The sequence below is a fragment of the Hipposideros armiger genome, unplaced genomic scaffold, assembly GCF_001890085.2.
Source record: "Hipposideros armiger isolate ML-2016 unplaced genomic scaffold, ASM189008v1 scaffold_613, whole genome shotgun sequence".
Lineage (NCBI taxonomy): Eukaryota > Metazoa > Chordata > Mammalia > Chiroptera > Hipposideridae > Hipposideros > Hipposideros armiger.
The window spans coordinates 375,559-398,851 of NW_017731963.1; the positions used below are offsets into that span (position 1 = coordinate 375,559).

The window sequence follows — 23,293 nt, forward strand, 5'->3', positions numbered from 1 at the left end:
AGGAAAACAAAAAAACAGCGTGTTTTTTTATTTTTTTGTGTGAAGCACACAGAGAAATATTGTGGCTACAATTAAAATGCAATTTTTTGAAGGAAATATCTGTGCAGGCTAAGCCTTTGAAAGAAGCTCTTAATCCCTTAAAATATACACTACACATGTTTCTAAGGAACAAGGACGTCTCCCCATGTTGATAGATCATTTCTGAACCTGAGTTCAGAGAAGCTTGCAAGGATCTCTGGATCAAGAGCTAGAGATGGATGCCTGGAGAAAGGTGGCCTGTGCCCCACGGGCCCGTCAGGAATGGGTGCTGACAGCCTCTCACTTCCCGGTGTGGCTGACAGGCCCCAGAACCCATGGTGACTTTAGCTGTAGTGAATATCCGCTCCAAACAGCAGGAAATCCTAGGGAGAGATGGGAACGCTGTCATCAGCTAGAAGTGCACCCCTTGTGAGTGTGGGGGTGCTGGGTGTTGGAAGCCTGCCTGTTGGAAGGAAAGAGCAGAGTGGGGCCTCTGCTGACAGAAAGGCAGGCATGAGTGGGGGGCACGTGGGGTTTCGCCTCTGGGGTCTGCACATCAGTGGCTGCCAACGCCTGTGAATCTGTCGGCAGTTTCCCTGGCATCTGTTTCCTTCTCAGATGGGGAGACCCCCGGGCAGCTCTGGGGGCCTTCATTTATCATCCTGGCCTCATGGCAGCTCAAAGGAGCCCTATTCCAGTCAAGGCTGCAAAACCACTTCTCTTGCCTTCTTCATGCCCTTCACTTAGAATTTTCAGGAATAAAGAAATTAAGTTGTGCTATGGCGTCTTTTTTTCTTTTTTTTAAGGATGAACTTGGTAAAATGTGGGGAACATAAGGGACGTGTTTCCTCTGCTCTCTCAGCTAATTTCCTATTGGGTTGTCGGAACAGTCATGATGTATTTTTTCTCTGTTTTTCGTTGCAAAAATGCGTCATGATTTTTCTGACGACCCAATAGTCTCTTAGCCCCATTTAGTTCCCTGGTCTAAAGAACTGGGGATTGATCGGACGTTGGGAGTGAGGGAGATTGAGGAAGAGTGAGGAATCAGGGTGATAGGGGTTTCCCACAAGGGCCATGCGTCTATCAGGAAAGCCACTGACCAAGGTAAGGAATGCAACAGGAGGTGAAGGTTTTGTTGCAGAGCCATCAGCTTCTGTGGCACATGCTGGGTTTAGGGGCACCGAGGAAGCTAGCACATACACAGGTCTGGCAAGAGAAGAAACTGGAAGCACAGCTGAGCTACTGGGTGGCACAAAGGTGGCTGTTAAGTGTGAGTTGATGGGAGTGGCCAGGGGAAGCCTGTACTGTGGTGGGAGGGCAGAGGCCTGGGCAGGAACCCTGGGGAATTCCTTCTGGAAAGGAAGGGGAAGAAGGAAGCAGTAAAGGAGAGACTGCAAAGGTCTGGTGAATAGTGGCTGGAAAACAGGGAGGGGTTTCTTTGAAACTAAGAGAAGAAATCTCCCGAGGACGGAGGAAATAGCGTCCGATGCTGTCGGGGGTCAGGCTAGGGGAAAGGCAAGAGGACGCCTTCCATTCTGGTATCTAAACTTGCCAGATGCTGGCCACGCTTTAGAACCTAGACAGCGGCTCTCAACCTGTGGGTCGCGACCCCTTTGAGGGTCGAACGACCCTTTCACAGGGGTCGCCTAAGACCGTTGGAAAACAAAAAGATACTTACATTACGATTCATAACAGTAGCAAAATTACAGTTATAGAGTAGCAACGAAAATAATTTTATGGTTGGGGGTTACCACAACATGAGGAACTGTATTAAGGGGTCGCGGCCTTAGGAAGGTTGAGAACCATTGCGAAGGATGCTTGCTGCAAAGGAAGGCTTGCAACACATGTGTCAATATTTAAACGCAGCCACCTTATAAAAGAGGTTCAGGCCACCCAGTGAGCTCCATTTTTATGAAGCGTCTTGTGGGAATGATGCAGCCAATGGTTAAAAGCAGGAACCTGGCTTTGGATCTGGGCTTTAATAGCTGGGTGGTGTTTCTAAGTCTTCGTCTTCCTTCTCTGTTTACTGCGAGTCCGTGACTTCCAGGGTTGTTGCAAGGGTAGAAAGCACTTGATGCGGGGCTTGCACAGAGAACACTTTCCACACCAGGTTGCTGTTGTGGTGGCAGGTTTGGTGAAATGAGACCCTTGGGACTTACCTGGTGAGACTGAAGCAGCAGGTTGAAGAGCTGGATGTGGGCAGGCAGCGGGAGAGGGAAGCCTCTCTGCAGCCTCTCTGCAATGGAGGTTCAGGTAAGGATCAGAAGGTAGACGGCAGGGCAGGGAGCCCAAGAGAGCCTCCCTGGACCTGTGTGCCCAGCTCTGGGTAGGGATTGGCATGGGCATGCAGGCCTGCAAAGAAGCCTCCCCTGGAGTCTCCCACCTGTTCTCCAGCATGCTCCAGGGACCCGGGACCCTCGCATTTCTGCCCCATCACACGAGCTCACGTCCAGGACCTGTGCAGGAGTCTTGCCCACGACTGCCCTCCCGAGGGTGATGGGTGGCACTACTGGTGGACACCAGGCCTTACTGACAGTCAGGGGCGGCTGCTCACTAGGGTGTGGACAGCCCATGGACATGTGATTGGGGTAGCTACTCGTGTGCACTTGAAGCCCCTCAATGTTAGGATAAAACCAGAGACGGTGGTAGCCAGGGGCTAGCTTCTCCCATACTACCACTCTCTGAACTGGAACTCCAGAGAATTCTAAATTTCACCCTGGTCTCCTGGGTCATTATGAAGCTACATTGGTTAAGGTGGGAGAATGTCATAAACTCTATAATAATTTGTTGTCTTAATTTATCATTTCTAAATATTCGAGTCACATGTTAATGTGGATCTCTGTGTGTACCATTGCCCTAGACTCTGCAAGGTTAGGGGCACGCCTGCCTGGGGCCTTTACCAGTTTGGAGACCATAAGCCCTAAGCTGAGACCCTACTTTCCTGGCCCTCTTCCCAGAGTGGAAAAAGACTGAGGTGGGATCAAAGCTCCATCTCTCACCTGCTCTGTGACCTGGAATAAGTCTTAACTTCTCCGATCTCTTCCCATGAAAGCTGGAGATATTAATAATCCCCCATCTCACGGGGCTGTCATAAGGATTGGATGGGCATGTAATAGGAACTCCACCCACATGGGTTCCCTTTTCGCCATTCCTTTTCTGGGTGAGAGGCCATTTGAGGTTCATTTGAGGTGACTATCCCTCAGCCCCCACAACTTGGCCCAGGTATTAGGGGGCTCTAGGGATTAACCCCACTACTTTCCCTAGGACTAAAAATCAATCATTTCTCCACAGCTCCTTACCGTTCACCTTGGGAAGCACAGCAGAGGGCACCACATAGTTCATGATGGCCTGCAGCAAATCAACCTGGAAATCAGCAGGACAGGACCCACGTCAGGGCACTGAGGCATCAGCAGTCTTTTGTCACCCTCCCTCCCATGCAGGACAACCTCTCAGCTGGAAAACCGCTAAGAGATGGATCCAAGTGATGACGTGAAAATCTTGTAGCCTGATCAAGTTCACAGAAATGATCTCTTTTGCCCTAAAGTTTCCAGAAACAAAGCAAGTTCCAGACTATAAGGAGCGAGGCAGAGGTAAAGAAGGTCAGCAGAGAGTATTTAAATGTGAAAACCTCTGTGTAATATCATCTCAGATACTGCGAGCTAGAGGGCCATTCAGCAATGTTCATCAAAAGCCTTAAAAACGTGTGTGCCTGGTGGGCTGCAAACCCTCCTCTAAGGCATTTATCCTAAGGAAATGATGAAGAGTGTGGCAGAAACTTAGATACTCGCTGGAGTGATAAATATAACCAAAACAATAAATTAAAAGCAACCTACATGTCCAACACCTGGGGAATCATCTAGTGGCATTTTGATACTAGGAAATGCTATGGAACAGTTATAAATGACATTGTGGAAATATGCTTACCATCACAGAGATATTCATGACAGATTTTTGAGTACGGAAAAATGGGCTGTAGAAACTACAGAATTCCATTTTGTTATTAAATATGCATAGCAAGAGGTCAGGAAGGATATCCTCCAAATTATTAACTAAGTGGTGAAAATAGGAAATGGTTTTTTTTTCTTTGTTTTGCAAATATGTAGGTTCTAATTGTTCTACAATGTATACGTTTTGCTTTTGCAATAATAATAAAAAAACAACAATAATGTAACACCCTCAAGAGGATTGACTGCAGGGGTGACATTTACTACTTGGAAATATGTACATGTTTGTCCTGGAACAATTGTTTCCTTCCCTAGACTGTAATTCTCCGGGCTCATCAAATGTGTTTAGATTCCCATGAATCTAGAAACTTAAACTTTTTATTTTCTGCAGAAGCAGAAGCGAGTTACCACTGAGTCAAGCTACCAAGGGAGCCTTGGCACCAGGAAATCCATGAAACCACGGTGAGGCTGCTTTAGGTCCTTCTGTTTGTGGTCATCTCATCAGATGGAAACGGCTGACTGGATTTCCATCAGATTTGGAGGGGACATTGGGATGGTCTGACTTTGGGGTTGGGTGGATTACAAGGCACCCACTAGGTGGGGACCTTGGGGGGGCACTTCAGAGATCCAAGGGAATGTCCTCCGGGGGTTCAAGAAGACCCCCTGGGAGGTTCCGGCCACATGTAGTAAAATGCTGTGGATAGAATCAACATTGCTGCGACTTCTAATGACACAAGGGTAATGCTTATTCAGGGCGTTTGTTGAAGGGCGTTTGAGTGGCTACTTAGTGGGCAACCCGCCCTCCTTGGGTGAAGGAGGCAGAGGTAAGTCTACTTAATGATGGGCAGTGATTCTGGGTACGACAGTCATCTACCTGGGCTGGTGAGATACCTGCTCCTCTCCCTCCCACCTGCCCTTCTCCATCTCAGTAAGTGACTCTGCCTTTCATGCTTCATTGCCTTTCCCTCACCGCACACATCCGGTCTCTCACCAAGTTCTGTCTAATGCTACTTCCAAAGTATTGTATGTCCCCAATCCGCCATCTTTCTCCCTCTTCCTGGCGTAATCCCAGCCCCCATCATCTCTCACAGGGGCAAATGCACCCACCTCCCCACTGATTCATGTAGTCTAACTCTCGTCCCCCATAATCCACTCTCCTAAAGCTCTAGAAGGGGCCGTTTCCCTGTCTTGTTCACGAGCATATCCCCACACCTGGGACAGTGCCTGCCACCTACTAGGTGCTCAGTCAAGTAATTTACTTGTTCATTCAACAGATATTGGTCAAGCAGCTTATCCATACCAGGTGGTGCACACTGAACCCCATTTAAACCACACCACACTAACTCAAGTGGAAAGGGTTGTCCCTGATTGGTGGGGAAGGTCTGAAGTTCCGAAAGGGGAAGTGGCTTGCCCAAGGCCCACAGTGAGTAAGCGGGAACAGCAAATTCCAGCTCAAGTCTCTGCCCACAAAGCCCCTCCCATCATTACTTCATATGCAAATTATATGCAGATGAACCAGTGGCCTCCTGAAATGATGCCATGAGCACGAGTGGCCCTCAGGACAATTATTTCAAGATCAGTGGGAGGAAGGGGCCACCAAGGGCCTCAGACTCACCGAGAAGGGGCCGACGTCTGAGTGCTTCAGTTTCAGCAACAGCCTGTAAGAAGGGGTTGGGGAGCTGAGACCACCATTTGCCTGGCCCATACCCTTGCCTGAAACCCTCCAACTTTTCAATTACCTGAGCCAATAAATTATGCCTTCTTTCTAGCATTTATGGCATTTTAACAATGATCTCAGAGAAAGGTGGAAATAAATGGCTGTTTACTGAACCTCTAGCATTCACCTTGTTGGGTGCTTTATCCCAATGAATTCGTTTAACACCTCAAGAGGAAAAGGCCATCTCAAGGCCATGTTACAGATGAGAATACTGACACTCAGAGAGGTCAACCAACCTGTCCAAGGTCACACAGCTAACAACTAGCAAAGTAATACTTCAAATGGATCTCCCTGATGCCAAAGCTCTTGTTGTCTCCAATACCCTACAAAGCTTGAAAACTCACAAAACTTGCTTTTGTTCACCAGGAGTTGGAAGCCCCAGGACTCCTGCCCTATAGAGTCTCAACCCCCCCACCCCCTGCATATCTCAGAAAGTCTGTGCTCAGCCATAACCCAGCTGTATCCTCTCCGGCTCCTCTGCTTGAGAGGCCCACGGGTGTTTCAAGGAAAATTAAATCCACATGTTTCCAAAGCAGTAACACTTGTCAAAACGATGCCACCGGAAATGAGCAGCGGGTAAACCTCAGGAGCCAATCTCAAGGTTAAGAAGGACAGCTCTGTGCCAGGGAGAAGGTGGGTACGGGCAGGGATGTGGGTCAAGCCTCAATTTAAACATCATGAACGTGATTAGGAGGTAGGCGCCAGGTCTAAATGTTGAAGTCATCACATCTACTCTCTCCGAGCATCTCCCTCTCTCTCTTCTTTGTCTATCACCGTCTCTCTATCTCTCCCGCTTCCCTCATTTTCTGTCTCTGTCTTTCTCTGAGAGGCTCCCTCTTAGTGTGTCTCTCCATCTGTCTGTTTCTCTTGCCCTCACTCTGTCTTTCTCTCTCCCCCCCCTTTCCTCCTGTCCTTTGTGTGTGTCTGTCTCTCTGAGTGTCTCGCTATCTCTCCCCCCATTTCTGCATTTCTCTTTTTCTGTGTGTCTCTCTTTCTCTTTCCCTCTTGGTTACTGAGCACTTATTTTATCCTTTGAAGTGTTCCGAACACTTCAACACATATTAGCACTTTATTTCATCCTCATGATGATGCTGTGGGCAAAGAACAATTATTGGGCTTACTTTAGAGCCAGGAACCCTGAAGTTGGGAGAGTTTGGTGCTTGCCAAGATGAGCTGTGCTTCACATGCAGGCAGCCTCAACGTCCGAGCCTGCACTCCTAACCACAACCTTCTCTGCTGGGATTCAAACCCAGGCACACAGATCCCAGAGTCTCCCAGCAGGAGAAGGCTGATGAAGTCCCAAGGATGGGGGTGAAGAAGTTGAAGTGGGTTTTCCAAGTGCCAAGGAAGGCAGGGGACATGGGGTGGCTGGGGGCTGCTGTGGTTCAGTGTGGATTGGCATCATCAGCTTGTACTGTCCAGCCACAAGTGGGCCCAGGACAGAGGGGTGTCCTGGGATGCAGGACTTTCAGGGAAAAACTGGGACACTCTGGGCAAACTGAGATGGTGGGTCGCCCTACGATGTGTGGCCTTGGGCAAGCCACTTCATCTCTGAGCATTAGTTTTACGGTCTGCAAAATGGGGCAATTGTGCCCTCTGCACACTGTTTGAAGCTTAAATGTGATGGGTGATCAGGAAAGCAATGACACAGTGCTGGCTGGGCACATTGCAAGGTCATGGCTAGTCCATGGACACTAAGATTGAATGGGCAGCCCCTTCCTCCCACCCCCAGGGGCCCACTTACTCGTCCAAGCTGAGCTCTCCAACAAGCATGTCAGACTTGACACCGACCTCCACAGAAATGTTCGTGCTCTGCAAAGGAACAACCCAAGAGGTGAAGCCCTGACCCAGGGGCTAGAGGCTCTGGAAGGCCTCCAAGACTGGGAGGGTCAGCTTCAGAGAGGCCGTCAGAGGAGCCCACACTACTAGGTCAGACCCACAGAAGCCAAGGAGAAGACTCTTCCCTTTTGCTTCGTGCTTGCTGATGAGTCCTGGACTGTTAAGCAAATACTATCTTCTCCCAGGCTTCTGAGACCATTTCAGAGTTCCCAGGCTACTCCTGAGGCCTATGTGAGCTGGACTGCGGGACTGAAGTCCAGGCTAGCCCTCTTCTCGCAGCTATTCATTCATTTATTCATTCAACACGTATTTACTGAGTCAGAAAACTGGGGTTCCTAGCTCAGTTTCCTGCCCGCTGTCTGTGTGACCTTGGGTGACCCCCTCAGAACCCATTTAATCTGCAAAGTGCGGGAAAGGGGTCTCAGCTTGAGACTGGGCAGACCTGACTGAGGTCTGTGAGGGCTGCCTGGTGGCAAGAGAGTCTGACCCTCACTCCCAGTGGCTGGAGCAGGTGCTACCAAATGTTTGTGAAGTGACTGAGTGATCAATTGAATGAATGCACAAATCAACAATGGAATAAAAACTTGAATAAGTGAAGGATTAAAAACACAAATGAAGGAATAAACAAAGATATGTGTGAGTGAATAAATGAATGAATGAATGAATGAACAATCATATACAAGCGAATGCTTAATTGAACAAAGATATAAATAAATGAGTAAATGAATAATTGTGTATGTATGAACCAGGAAAGGTATAGCATATTTCAAGTTAGCAATTAATGAATCATTGACTAAATTAATAATTGAATGAATAAATGAACGATACACAAATGCATAATTAAAATGACCAAATATATGAGTGACTGAATCAGAATCTGTGCACATATTTCAAGCCAATAACAGAATGAATCATTGAATGAATGAAATCCTATAGGACCCTGAAGCAGTTAGTATGTCAGGCCCTAGAGCCACACAGTCCAGGTTTGAATCTGGGCAGGAGTCACACTGGTCCCCTGACTCCAAGGGCAGTGCTCTCAGCCCTGTCCGTCCAGGGGTCCCCATCTGCCCACACCCAGGAACAGCTTACCATGTCCAGCAGGAAGAGAGGGGCCAAGGAGGAGTTCGGGAGGACAGCAAAAACCTGGACCTCCACAGCAGGGGTGAGGGCAAGGCCAGCGGGAGACACGGTGAGGTGTGGCGGGGCGGAGGCCCAGAGCAGGAGCTGCACCATCATGTCAGGGAACATCTTGGCCACCTGCACCCCCCAGTGGGGACAGCCAACCAAAGGGGTGAGTTTATTGAAATGTTTTTAAATCCTATCTTGTTGTGGCCCCACATAAACACCTCCAATGTCTTCCCATTGTTTTTTTGTGTTTTTTTTTTAAAGATTTTATTGGGGGACAGTGGGAGGGGAAGAGTGTTGGGAAATTGGGGAGGGGAACAGACAAGTTGCTGTCCTTTTGTTCTTCAGTCTAGTTGTGGAGGACGTCACTTCACTGGTCCATGTTGGTATCATCATTGCGCTCTTCCTGGGTGAGGCAGTCGCTCGCCGGCCATTGGACGGCCACTCACAGCAGCTTACAGCCGCTCACACTGGCTGCCGGCCACTCACGGTAGCTTACGGCAGCCCACTGCAGACCCACTGCAGCCTACACTGTCTCTGGCAACTCAGGGCAGCCCAGCTCCAGGTCGAGCTGTTGTTCACGATCTTAGCTGTAGAGGGCAGCGTCACTGGCCCTTCATGTGGGATCCGAACTGGGGCCCTGCTGCTCAGAGCTGGCATCCCAAGCCAACTCTTAACCATGCCAAGACCACCATGAGCGGCTGTCCAGTGGCTGGCGACTGATCTGCCTCAGCTGGGAAGAGCACAATGATCACAATACCAACATGGGCCAGTGAAGTGACGTCCTCCACAACTATACTGAAGAACAAAAGGACAGCAACTTGTCTGTTCTCCTCCCCCAATTCCCCAATAAAAATCTTTAAAAAAAACAAGCAAAAACTTGTTGAATGAATGAGCCCCAGCAGCCACCCTCACACCTGGGTGCCTTGCTACTGGGAGCCTTTCTCTGTGTAGGGGATGGGCTACATGGAGCTACTGCCACTCTCTTAGGTTGGATTGCCTATGGATCTGGAATGGGGACTCCCATAAAGCCACTCATCAGAGCCCCATCCTCCCAGCTCCCCCACACCCCTTCATGAGCTGACTACCAGGAAGCAGGTCTTTGTTTACCTGGGGTACGAGGGTGCCAAAGGATTTGGTCGTCAGTCGGAATTTGGATTCCTTTGGAATCTGTAGCAAGGGAAGAAGAGAAAAGGATTCTGGGGGATTATGTTATAGATTGGGGTGGGCAAATTCCATAGGAGAGGTGAGAGACTGATATACAAACATTCCCTGACAATGGAACGCTGACCCACAGCTTCTGCAGCAATCAACCCAGCATGGCCAGGACTGGGCAGTGACTGCCAGCTTCCCAATTGGTTTTTTGCCCTTGAACAAGTCAAATATGCTCCCAAACCAATCACATAGGATGCCCAGTTTCTATTAACCCACATCCATCTTCCCCCTGATCTATAACATCCCTAAGAACACACTGGAAGCCCTCTATTTTGCTCACTATAAAGTTTTCCCACCCCCTTGCCTGCCTTTGAGTCTCTGCCAAAGGCCACGTGATGGTGGCTTGACCCCCTTGCTCTGAAGAGTTCTCATATGGATGATCTTTGTTTATTTCCGCAGGGAACAGGAGCGGGCTCAGCACCCCTGTGGTGCCCCTACAGAGAGGGAGAACCTGGTATCTCTTCCAGAAGCAGCATAGGAGGAAACCCACACAGTTGGTGACTGGGTTGGGGTTAGTTTCCACCTAGACTCTGGAGAGGCTGGTCATCTCCTCATTTTACGCAGGGGGAAACTGAGGCCCAGAGCAGGACTCAGCCATGAATATATAGACTGAGACCATGAGGGTGGTGATGACGACGATGATGTGATGCTAAGGCTAGATTACAGAGCCGGACATGTGGCAAGTACTCCGTCAATGCTGGCTGTCACTTGTGGATCTCATCGAGTGCTTCCTACCTGCTAAGTCTGTGCATGTGCTTTTCATGCATTTACATCTCATTTAATCCTCACTACCCTCCTCTGGAGGAAGATGCAGTTCTTGGTGTTGTACAGAGGTTCTGAGAGGTTGAATAACTGGCTGAAAGGTGACCCACGTGGAAAAGAGGGGGTTGATTTTCGAACTCAGGTCGGGCTGACTCTAGAGTCCAGAACTTGACCATCCCCAGTGAGAACAAAGACTCAAACCCAGACCATCTATGGCACTCTGAGTCCCCTTCCCGCATCCACCCCCAGCCCAGCCTTACCATGTCGTCCTTGACGGTCAGGTTCAGGACTCCGGCCTGTTGATACACGAGCCCGGCCGTGTTGAAGAAGTAGTCAGAGATGGCCAAGTACACCATGTGGTCGTGGTCGGCGGGGATGGTCAGCACCGGCGGGGCAAAGGGAGGCGGGCTGCGGTGGGCCAGACTGAAAAACTCCCCCTGGGGGTGGAGGCAACAGAGTGAGACCAGCATCCTTCAGGGGTTAGAACTCAATGTGTCCATTCCAGGAAAAAAATGGGTTGAGGAGACCAACCATGAGTTCACAGTGGAGAAAGCCATGGCTAGAAGCCATCAGATGCCTCCTGGGTGCTAGTGTCTAAGTGTTCTTCCTGCCAGCCCTGTGAGGCAGGTGCGATAGTGCCCGTTTTACAGGAGAGGACACTGAGGCACAGGGAGATGAACAGACTTGCCCCAGGCCACTCGGGGGGTAAGTGGCAGGCCGGAATTGAACCCCAGGCATCCAGGGTCTGGCAGCACACTACCAACCATTCCGTTGCCTCTGCCTCCATCTTGCCAGGAAGCACAGGCATGCTACTAAAAGAACAACAGGTGCTGTTTGTTTGTTTGTATCTATCAAATTAACAATAATTCCAAAGAGAAAGGTAAACTGTGTTTGTGTTGTGGGTGTTTTTTAAATATATACTATCCAGTTTTTGGTGAGAGTGTTTGTTTGCGGCTGGTGGATATAGGTTCATATGTGTCTGAAGAGCAATTTGGCACCATGTTACAAAAGCAATTCATTTATTTAGCTAAAAAAATAACTTTGAGTTATACAAAAGCACTTTGTAGATGGATGCATATGGTAGGATGCCGTTTGTATAAGATTTAAAAGCCTATAAAACATACTGTGTAAGAATTATTGACAGACATAGGTTTGGAGTAAAAGTACAAAAACACAGACAATAAAGACACACATTGACGTCATCAGTGTGATGACCTCAGGGGGTGGGATGGGCAGGTTTGGAGAGGGGGCCCAAGGGGGCCTGAGCTATTTATTTCTATGATATTTCATTTCAAAAACATCAGAGGCAAATATAACGAAATGGTAACGTTTCTTAAATGTGGGTAGTGGTTATGTGAGAGCATGTGATAGTCTCTGTACTTTTGAGTCACTTCATCATTGAAAATGAATAGCCATGACACCCACAGTATAGGTTACCATGTGACTCCTGAAAATAATAAGATGGACGTGTGTACACACAGTAAAGAACAAAGCAGCCATAGCCCCTTCTCTTTCATCCTAGCGAGGGAGACAGACTTGTCACTCTGTGTGTGTGTGTGTGTGTGTGTGTGTGTGTGTTAGTAATAAATGCTGCTGAGACAAACAAAGCAGGATGTGTGGAAAGGAGAGGGAGCTATTCCAGCAACTATGGTCTCAGAAGGCATCTCTAGGGAGAGGATCTTTGAGCTTATGTGGCTATCTGGGCGAGAGCCTCCTGGGCATAAGGAGCAGTAAGTGCAAAGGCCCTGGGGAGAGGGCAGGCATAGTGCATTTCAGGGATGGCAGGGAGGCCAGTGTGACTGGAGCAGGGGACGAGGCGGAGAGTGGAGCGGGGGTGGCGGTGGTTGAGGACAGAGAAGAAGGGGGTGGGGTCATTGAAAGATTTGTTTCGAATGACGATGGAAGGCCCCTAGAGGGAGGGTATATGATTCTCAGAGTAAGTCTCACCTTCAGGTGCCCATCCAGGGTCTCAGCTGTGGCTGCCGGAGGTGCCAACAGCGAGTAATCAATTCCGGCCACATCGTCTATTTTGGCTGTCACTAGACGGAAAGAAGACGGACCATGAGCTGGCTCCCCATGGCAGCATCTTTGGGGCCTGGGATGCAGGGTCAGCATCCCCTAAAGTTGAATCAAGAGCTGCAGCGCTAGTTCCATTCATACCTCCTCCAGGGAGCCTATCCTGAACTCGCTTTAAAGGAAAATGGACCCATACCCCATATTCACAGACTTCATCGTCCCAGATGAGGCTGAAACACAGTGTCCAGGAGCAGAGAGACCTGGGCTTGAATTGGACTCTATATGACCTTGAACACATCCTTTTGCTTCCCTGAGCCACTTTTTATCCTTTGTAGAAATGAGGTAATACCTGTGGCTCACAGGTGCTGGAGGAGCGAATGAGAAGGTGTGTGCCCAATGCCCTGTACATGGTAGGGGCTCAAAAGCCAGAAGGCATTGGTATGAGCAGTGATAATAGCCCAGGCTGAACCCAGGATGGCTCAGATCTGAACGGTTTCTCTGTTTCCCAGTAGTAATCAATGAGACTTGAATGAATATTGGTCCCTCCTTTAGCCCCTCCTTCCCACGTTCGGGGTTCAAAAATGACAACTTGTCCAAGGTGGCGCAGCTGGTGAAGTGACAGAGCTAGGATTCAAGACAGCGTCTTTTTTTCTGTCTGATGAGGCCAGACCTGGGACACTGCAACTGCACTGAACATCCCCAGGATGGGCTGTGTCCCTGGAGGGGCTGGGTGGTGCCTGGAGGAAGGTAATGCATCGTCAGTGGGCCCATGCCACCTTGCGCGTGCCATGCCAGATTTCCCAGAGAGGGAGTGCAGGTAGCAGTTTGAGGCACAGGTTCTGGAGTAAAAAAACCTGAATTTGGATTTTGCTTCTGTTTCTTACTGGCTTTGTGACCTTGGGCAAGTCACGGCGCCTTTCTGTGCCTCAGTTTCCTTGTGGTGAAATTGGGAAGCCAAGAGAAGACAGTTCTGCTGGGTACATGGCACATGGTAAGCACTCAGCCAGAGCAGACCTCCTGCACATACTGCAGCTCTTCACAGTTTACCAAGCACTTGGGGAATAGAGAGAATTGTCCCCATTTTAAAGATTTGGAAACTGAGGCCCAGGGAGGGAGGTGAAATGACCAGCCTCAAATTTAAGGTCACTTATGTGTGACTGGCCTCAGAGAGCTAAAGCTGTTTGGTTGTTTGGCCCCTGCAGGGGTAAGGGAATGAGTGGTTGTGGGCTACTTTTCCACCTCCTTCTGTACCTGCCCCAAGGACCTGGGCCAAAGGGATCCAATGCTAACTGCCATTTGAAAATAATCTATTCTACCCATTCCCACCCAGATCCAGGCCTGCCTGGAAAAACTGCTGGCCCCATCACATTCTTTCTATCTCCATTCCCCTTCCCCCCCTTTATCCTAGCCTCTTCAGTACCACCCAGCACTCACCTGGCAGTGTCTGGAAATAAGGTTCCAGCTTGGAGGACACAGCACTGGTCACGACCTGGCAGATCTGGGGAGAACAAAAGATGTGATCAGTGAGGGCTGCCCATAGTGGAAAATGTGCTTTGGCAATAATGATCTGGACACATGTTGCTTTCCTGGAATGTTTCCTTGAACAATCATGAAACTAATCAAGTTTCCTTTTTCTCTCCGGCTACCAGGAGGCTCAGAGCCCAACATGCGGCTTAGAAATAGTAACTGTATGACTGGATGACCTGTGCATCTGCATTTTATTTCCTACTCTAGTGTGGAACTTTCCTAATGAGTATTTATGTTTTCTATTATTTAATGTAGGATTTTTTTGTTTGCTTGTTTTATCTGTTTGTTTTTGTTGTCTCAGATCCTTTGTGGGATGAAGTGGAGAAAAAACAAACAGGAGGTTGTCGGGGGTCAGCCTTCTCCTATCTGTGCTTCTGGGAGCTAGGGTCTGCGTGGGCATGCTCGCCTTTGCTGAGTGTGGTCAGAGAAGCCCTGCCTGGCCTCCCTGCCCCTCACATGACTCGCAGGGGGACAAGCAGAGGTCTGGGAAGACCTGGGTCACGTGGTAATTTTGCCACTAAGAAAGTTACGCCATTTCTTTAGAACTCAATTTTTTTTTTATCTGTAAAATGAAACGTGGCAGGTTATATATTCCATTCCACTTAGTCTTCTGGGCTGGAGTCTTGCCACACCCCCATCGAAAGGTGGAGTCTGTGACTTCTCCCCTAGAATTCGGGTGGGTATAGTGACATGGCAGAAGGGACATCGTGTAACTTCAGAGATGAGGCCACCAAAGGCTGTGCAGCTTCCATTTTGGTCTCTTGAAATGCTGCCTCTCTGGTTGCTCTCTCTGGGGACCTAGTGACATGCTATGAGAAGCCCCAGCTCCATGCAGAGGCCATAGGTCGTTGCTCTAGTCAACATTCGCACCTGAGCCAAGCCTTCAAGCCTTCCCAGCCCAGGCATCATGGATGTGCGAAAGGACACCTCCAGATGGTGCCAGCCCTGAGCTTTGGGTCTTCCCAGATGAGACCCAGGCATCACTGAGCTAAGCAGACCCCACCGTGTCTGTTGATCTCCTGATCCACAGAATACATGAACATTATAAAGTGGTCGTTGCTTTATGACACCATATTTGGGGCTATTTATTTTGAAGCAATAGATAGCTGGAAAACAGGATTAAAATCGCAGGCATCCCTACCTAACTTGAAGGCATTGGGGTTGAGGGCAACAGAGTGGTGAGATAAGTCCCTACCTTCACTCCAAGCCTCACCCCAAGTCTCAAGTGACCTTCACCTCATTTATCCAGTGGAGCCTCTCCAGTCCTTGCCTTTCCTGACTGTTGGCATGGTGGATCACTGTCTCCTAGAAATACTCCTTCTAGGGTCCCAGGACCAAGGACAGTTCCCACTCTCTGCCTATCCCTCCACTTACTCTTCCAGGGACATTCTGATGAGCCCTCCGGGCTTCCTTCTGGGCTCGCTGCTCCTTCCACTTACAAGCTCTCCCAGAACCATGTTATGCTATCCGACGGCCCCCGCTGTGGTCCATCCGGAGGTCACCTGTACCCTTGCTCCCAAGTGCCAAGGAATTAAGCCTGCCAGGAACAGCCCCAGCCAAAGAGGGCTGAGGGTTGGTGGATAAATATCCCAGCTTCCTTACCCCTTTGGGGCAGTTCTGAGGCGTGTGTTCTGCTGAGAACCACCCCCAGGACTGCACCCCAGCTGCCCACAGCAGTAGCCCACTCAGTGATACTCCTGTCCTCACTTCCTTCCACACCCCTCGCTGTGCTGCCGGGGTCCCCTCCCAATAAACTACCTGCACCCGAAACTTTGTCTCAGGACCTGCCTGGGGGTGGGGTGGACCCAAGCAAAGTCGCCTCCGCCATGTTCCCAACATGTGGTCAACACGCAGACCTCGGTGTGCAGCCCAGGCTTCTCCCCTGAGCTCCAGCCTGAGGGCCCTGCTGCCTCCCGGCCACAGGTCCCCAAAACCAGCTCATCCCAACCAAACCCCCCAGGTTCTTACTCCTCCTCAGGGCTGCATCCCTTTCATTTGCCCAGAGGGCGTCCTTCACACTTTCCTCCCTCTTTCTCTTCTGTCAATCAAATTATTGTATCTGGGGGAGGGAGGGAGGAAGGGGTAAAGAAAAGGAGGAAGCGGGGAGCAAGTTTGGTTTCTTGGAGTGTGTTTTTATCACATTAGACTCTGGGCGTCCCAAGAGAATTAGAATGCTATTTTCTAAGGAGCCTGTATTTCTTCTCCAAGCGGCCCAGGGGTGCAGCACATTTGGCAGCTGGGGCCAGCTGGACTCCTGGGCTGCCTGTCCCTCTGCCACTAGCCTCCAATACTGTTTACCCATGAGCCACCAGATGGCTCCAAATCATAGCAAATCACATCGCAGCCTGGAGCCTGGCTTCCTGCTGCCGGCCCCCACTTCCCGTGCTCCATCCTACCCGACCCCCGACGTACACACCTGACGCAGACTCAGGCAGGCCCTCTCCTCCCTCAGATACCCACCTTTCACTCTGAATTCCTTGGGGGTCCACTCCCAGCTCACTCCTCCACATTTCTGGTCCTTCCTAGCATCATGGTCACCCTGTCACCTCATTCATTCTTTCACGTATCTACCTGTCCATTTATTCGTTCAGGCCAATACTCATTTCTAAACAACATCTTGTTATGACTAAGAGCTTTGCCTCTGGAGCTAGGGGGTCCTGGGTTTCCATCCCAACACTATCACTTCCTCTCTCTCAGTTTGTTCATCTGTAAAATGGGGATAATCATGATACCCCTCTTATAAGGATTTTGTGTGGATTAAATGCTGGAATCCTTGCAAAGAGTTCTTGGCATAGTGCAAAGCCCACTGTAAGCACTCGGCCTATATAGGCCATCCTGTACCCCCTCCTTCTCACTGTCCCACCATCATCTTCACCACCATCATCTTCACTAGCAGCAGAATTATTACTTTTTAGCTTGGCTGCTACCGAGAGGCCACTCTTAAGGCGCTACCAAGAAATAATCTCTTTTAATAGTTCCAAATGTTAAATGTATCCTAACACTCCCCTCACACTATTACTTTATTACAGAGACAGTTGAACCATGGTCTGCCGGGCTGGTGGGTGAGCACACTGTCTACATGATCTCAGCAATCCATACGACAGCCTTGTGAAGAAGGTATCAATGTCCCCACTTAACAGATGGTGAAAATGAGGTTCAGAAAGTTCAAGTCATTTGCTCAAGTTGACACAGCTAGTTAAGCTCTAGAGCCAGAAATAAAATCCAGAGATTCTGACTCCTAAAGACATTCTAATCCACTGTGTTACGCATTTTGACAACCATGCACTGATTAAAAAAAAAAAACAAAAAAACAGGGCCGTCCGAGGGGCGCGTTCTTTAAGAGCTGGCTTGGGATGCCAGAGGGCCCCGGTTCGGATCCTACATATGAGGGCCAGTGACGCTGCCCTCTACAGTTAAGATGCTGAACAACAGCTCAACCTCGAGCTGGGCTGCCCTGAGTCGCCAGTGACGGCCATTGCTGCAGTGAGTTGCCATGGGCTACCATGTGTAGCCAGCAGCCAGCGTGTGCGGCCAGCAGCCGCCATGAGAGGCCGTCCAGAAGCCGGCGACTGATCTGCCTCACCCGGGAAGAGCGCAATGATGGTGCCAACTTGGGCCAGTGAAGCAACGCCCTCCACAACTAGACTGAAGAACAAAAAAGACAGCAACTTGTCTGTTCCCCTTCCCCCAATTCTCCAGCACTGTTCCCATCCCCCAATTCCCCAATAAAAATCTTTAAAAAACAAACAAACAAACAAACAAAAATACAACAACTTTCGACAGAGTGCCTTCAGATAAATGATCTCATCTGGTTGATGTCTCCCTACCCACATTGTTGGTGCCTTTGACTGGGAAACTAACGTCTCCCATCTGGAAGACTGCACAGCCTCCTCAGTCTCCCCAAGACTGCTGCCCTCCCCCATCTAGGCCCCTCTAGCCATTTCACAGCAGCCAGAGAAAGGGTTCTAAAACACGGATCTGGCCAGGTCACCCCCCCTTGACTAGAAACTTCTATGGCTCCCCACTGCCCTCTGGAGAAAGCTCGTGCTCATTGGGCTTGTGAGACAGGTTCAGGGGATTCCTGGAAGCTGACGGTTTATTAATAGAAAACCAGCCCATGGAATGGCCCCTTTACCCCACTGAAGAAGTTGACTGGGGATTAGGGTGAAGGCAGGGTTGGAGCCCTGGCTGGTGCTAGTTCCAGCCTCAGGAAACAGTTTAGCCACGTTCCAGACTAGCAGCTCCATCAATTGCATGTTTTCTGGGTGGGGAGCACCACGCAGGGGGTTTGGGGTGTGATGGGGATGGGGAAGGAGGCCTGAGGGCTATGAGAAGACAGGGTGGGTGGGGGAGAGAAGGGCAGTTTCTCTGCAGGCAGGGATGTTGAGAGAGCACAGAAGGGCCCAAGCGGATGGGGCAGGGGAGTTGCTGTGGGTATGATGTGACCCTTTCTTAATCTCTCACGAGACTCCTCAGAAGAATAGACAGGACTGAATTTTAGAGCTGGACTCGTGGTTTCAAAGGGTTGTCAGGACGGCTGGAGAGGTTTGGCTGAGGGCAGAAGTGTCCAGTGATGCAAGAGGTGTGTGGACATGGAGGCCCCTCCAGCTCTGACCGGTGAGGACGATCCAAGCCCCTCCTACCTTGCTGCTCATGGTGTCTCGGAGCGAATTCTCGATTTTTTTGTGGAACAGTTGGATCAGCCACCTGGAAATTGACATGTGGGGACAGGCATGAGGCTTCCCAGGTGTCCCTGAGCTGCACTGGGGAGGCTGCCTCATCTGGGAAGCCATCCTTCCTTCTCCAAATAGGCCCAGGCACCCTGGGCCCTGGGCTCCCACTGCACACAACCCTTTAGACGCCTCTCACCCTGTGCGCAGTTCCCTGCTTATGAGGTTGTTTCTTCTCTAGCGACGCGGCTGGACCCCTGCCCTGTCTCAGCTGCATTCCTGCCTGCTCCCCTTCTCTGCATTCCAGCCACCCTGCTCGGCCAGATCCTCTGTGCCCTGTGCTTCCCCCCCACTCCAGGGCCTTTGCCCATGCTATTACCTCTCCTTAAAACACCCGCTGTCCTCAATATCTACCTAATCGACTCCTACTTCTTCTTTTCATCTCCATTCAAATGTCTTTTCACCAAGGAAGAGCTGGTACGCCCCCAGACTAGGTCAGATCTCCCTGTACTGGGTGTTCGCAGCACTCTGTACCTCTTTTTCTTAGTTCTTAGATCCTTTTGAAATTCTTTGTGAGCTACTCATGAACGTAATGGTTTGATTAATGTTCATCTTCCCCACTGGACTGGAAAGGTGAAGAGAACGGGGGCTGTGTGGCCAAGGGCCTGGGGCCACGTAGTCCTGGGCTGAATCCTTTCTCAGTGCTCACTAGGTATGAAAACTCGGGTTATTGCCTGTCCTTTCTGTGCCTTGGTTTCCTCCCCTGCAAATGACAATAATAGACTGGCCTCATAGTCATTGTGTGGATTGAATGGGATAAGAGACGTGCTTAATACGGTGCTGGGCACACCGGAAGCCTCCAGTTGCTGTTAGCTATTGTTAAATTGTTATGGGCCACTGCTGCTTCCCCGCACATGCTGCACAAGCCTGGGCATTGCGGATTCTTAGTCGATACCTGTTGCCTGGATGGATGGGTGAATGCCTATCACTTTGTGGTGAGGAATGTATAACTTAGTTAGGCACATACAGTGTTTATAGCCCAGAGCTTGGGCACAGCAAGTGCTCAGTCAAGTCAGCTGACTGCATGTTGAATGAACGAGTGACCTTTTGAGGTAGGGACAGTGTCCACATCCTTTGTGGAATCCCGTCCTTTCCCCTACACCCGAGGTCTCTGAACAAGGCCTGGCATGGAGGTGGTGCTTGGGATGTGTTTTCTGAATATGGGGGATGATCCCTCCTCCCATCCACAACCCCAGGAGGTCATACCCCAGGCTGCTGCCTGAGACGTGCACGTCGACTCTGTCAATATGGTTACTGCAGCTGGAGCAGGTGACGGTGGATTGGCCAGAGGTGGGATCACAGCTCAGGTTCAGACCAGCAGAAATGGAGATGCCCTCCACTTTCAGGTCAATGTTGCCACTGGTTTTACTGAAGGGAGACAAAGAGAAAAGGCTTGGGCCAAGCACCTTCTTTCCCACTGCCATTCGAACTTCACTCCAGTGCTGGAAGGTAGGTTTTACTATTATCCCCACTTCAGGTGAGGAGATAGAGTTCAGAGAGGGAGGCAGCTTGCCCAAGGTCACACAGCAGCTGAGCAAGAGAGCCAGGATTCCAACCTGAAGTTTCAACCCATGTCCTCCTGGCAGGAACCTGCTTTTACCCACTGCCTCAGACTCTGTCCATTCTGTGTGGCTTTGGGGGTGTTTCTTAACCTCTCTGAGCTTCAGTTTCCTCACCCGGACCCTGGATCTGAAGTAGGCACCAGCTTTGCCACTAAAAAGCTGGGTGTTTGGGGCCAATGACTTCAATTAATGAATGCCATTGTTCATTAAATGGGGCTAATAACCCCTCCCTCAGAGATGAAAATGCATTTTGGATAAAGCAGTGAACAGGAATGTAGTTTGTCAGCTCTTCTATAATGTGATGAAATATTGTTATTTTTGTGTGACCAATAAGTGAAATGAGATGCAAAAGAGTCCAAGTGAAGAGTTAAGCAATTCTTATTGTGGGGAAGAGACAGACCCAGTGGTCCTTGTAAGGGAGGGCAGATTCACAGTCTAATCCTTACCAAAGTGCCTTCTCCTCCATTTTCTTCCCGGATTCCCCACAAAGAAGTTGCTAAAGTGATTGGCCAGTCCATGCCACTATCACTAGTGGATAGGGTCACTGTAGTGAGAGCCCAATATATAGATTCAGAGTGGAGGTATGAATGATTTGCCTCAATTTTTCACCTTTCCCTGCATCCATACCCTTGTTCTTGCCTGTGTTGGGGGAATGGTGCATTGCCATGCTCTTGACTTTGGGCATGACCACATGACTTGCTTTGACCAATAGCATATGACTAGAAGTGACGATGGGCCAGTTTTGAGTCTAGGCCTTAAGGGAATCTGCATGTTTCTGGTTGCTTTTTTTGCATCCCTGTCATCACCAGGAACATGCTCTAGCTAGCTCACTGATCCAGGGAGTAGGAGGAGGTACAGGTAGAGCTCAGCTGCCTCAGCTGAGCCCAACCTGGATCAGGAAACCCCAACCGACACACAGATATGTACGTGATAATATATGACTCGCTTTAAGCCACTGAGTTTGGGATGTTTTTTACACAACAATATAACTAACTGATAAAGGGGTAAATTAAAGGTACCAGTTATTCTTCCATCCTAAGGCACATGGTACCAAGTCAGCCTTGCCAGTGTCCTGCACTGAGACGTAGACAAATGTTCAACTATTAACCAAGGGTTATGTTGAGTCTACTTATGTGAAAAATTCCCCCAGGAACCCTGTGGAGACAAGTCGTGATGGGCAAAGTAAACGTTGGGCATTCCTGAGACCCTGGTTCTCATTCCTTCCAGTACCACCAAGAGTTCACCTGTACATTCAACAAACCCCAACCTTGGAAACGCACAAGAAATTCTTTCGTGCCTTCCATTTTCCGCTGATCTTGATATTGGCATTTGTCACGGAGAGTTGCAGGCCCTCATTGGGCACTAGTTTTAGCTGGGAGCTGGGAAACTGGACTTCACGGATAGATATGCTGCAAAGAAGAAATGTTCAGTTAGCCTCCTGGGAGCCCACACAAGGACTTGGTCAATGGTTAATGTAAACTCACCCCACCCCCACCCCAGCCCTTCACCTCATCCATCCCAGGACAGCCCAGAAGCTATGAGAGCATCCTTGGGAACTCGGTGGGCATTGGGCAGAGTGGCTAGGCTTTGAAGTCGGACAAATCTGCATTTGAATCCTGCTCTTCAGTTTACTGTTGTGTGATCCTGAGCATGTCACTTAATCATCCTGAGCCTCGGTTTCCTCATTTGTAAAACGGGCGCAATAATCTCTATCTTGCAGGGTCTATGACTATCAATGAAGGTAACACATCTTATCTCATTGACTATAAGCTCTGTAAAGGGTGGAATGTGTCTGTCTTTTTTTTTTTTAACTATTGTAGCAAAGCCTACTGTGTCAGACATATAGTAGGTGCTCAAAAATATTTGTTGAGTGAACAGGAGTATAAAATTCTCTGTGGGACATATATGGGTTGTCTGCCCAGCATCCACACCTTCTTCTTGTGGTAATAGAGCTGTCGTTTCACTTTGGAGAAACCTCCTCCCCACATATATGCCATGTTGCTCCAAAGAAAGTTGATTTCAGCTCCACCCTCAGGGGTGGAGCTTATGACTTGGGTATAAGCTAATTAGCATATTCTATTCCCCTGGCCACGGTGATTGGTTCAGGAGTGTGTACATAACCTAAAATGGACCAATCAGAGTGAATCTTAGGGTTTTTGCTTGAGTTGCAAGGAGAAGGTGCTGTCCTTCCACAGAACTGGCAGTGCTGAGGAGATGCTGGTGGCCATCTTGCCCTTTGGAGGGGACATCCTCGCTGAGAATTAGACTTCCCCAAGGTAAGTGATACTGAGAAATGGCAAGAGAGAAACAAGGTCCAATGATATTTGATCTTGTCTCAGGCTGAACCCAATGCCAGACTACTCCAGGGACATCTCAGTCATGTGAGCTGATAAATTCTGGCTTAGGCAGTTTTGGATTAGGTTTCCTGTCCTTGAACCCCCTCCTCCAAATCCTAATTGATATATGGGCCTGGCACACAGCTTTGGGGTTCATGACATCCCCCTGGGAGTTATGGTAAATGCCTGAAAGACAGCTTTCGTGGCTTCCTCCATGCTCAGCTTGGGGGATTGTATCTCCCTGGGATGATGTAAAAACTAGCTTTGAGATCCTAATCTCTCTGAGTTTAGGAGTTTGTGGCTCTGCAATTCTAGACCTTGCTGGCCCCAGAATACTGCAAAGTCCTGCATACTGAGGGCTGAGCTCAGCGGGCCTTACCTGTAGAAGCTATATTCACCTTTCCCTAAATGCTTGATCTTAAAGCTTCCTGAGAAGGATGGAATCTCAATCTTCTGCAGCTCTTTCTGCAGCGCGGCCACTCCCTGCTCGCAGGCTGAGGGG

General features: G+C 49.5%; 1 protein-coding gene and 1 long non-coding RNA gene across 2 annotated transcripts in view; one reads left to right on the top strand and one right to left on the bottom strand.

The window, feature by feature from the left end:
• LOC109372138 (bactericidal permeability increasing protein) overlaps positions 1-23,293 on the bottom strand; it is a 26,642-nt gene continuing 3,349 nt past the window's right edge. Inside the window, exons 2-15 of the mRNA XM_019625090.1 lie at positions 23,171-23,285; positions 21,736-21,864; positions 20,100-20,261; positions 18,807-18,870; positions 14,071-14,134; positions 12,568-12,659; positions 10,881-11,057; positions 9,754-9,813; positions 8,608-8,775; positions 7,424-7,491; positions 5,578-5,620; positions 3,318-3,381; positions 2,178-2,254; positions 1-401 (exon numbers count right to left, since the gene is read on the bottom strand). Coding sequence (XP_019480635.1) covers positions 363-401; positions 2,178-2,254; positions 3,318-3,381; positions 5,578-5,620; positions 7,424-7,491; positions 8,608-8,775; positions 9,754-9,813; positions 10,881-11,057; positions 12,568-12,659; positions 14,071-14,134; positions 18,807-18,870; positions 20,100-20,261; positions 21,736-21,864; positions 23,171-23,285 — 1,322 coding nt within the window. The 3' untranslated portion in view covers positions 1-362. The remainder of the gene's footprint in view (positions 402-2,177; positions 2,255-3,317; positions 3,382-5,577; positions 5,621-7,423; positions 7,492-8,607; positions 8,776-9,753; positions 9,814-10,880; positions 11,058-12,567; positions 12,660-14,070; positions 14,135-18,806; positions 18,871-20,099; positions 20,262-21,735; positions 21,865-23,170; positions 23,286-23,293) is intronic.
• LOC109372139 (uncharacterized) overlaps positions 22,526-23,293 on the top strand; it is a 22,447-nt gene continuing 21,679 nt past the window's right edge. Inside the window, exon 1 of the long non-coding RNA XR_002121999.1 lies at positions 22,526-22,731. This is a non-coding gene — a long non-coding RNA (uncharacterized LOC109372139). The remainder of the gene's footprint in view (positions 22,732-23,293) is intronic.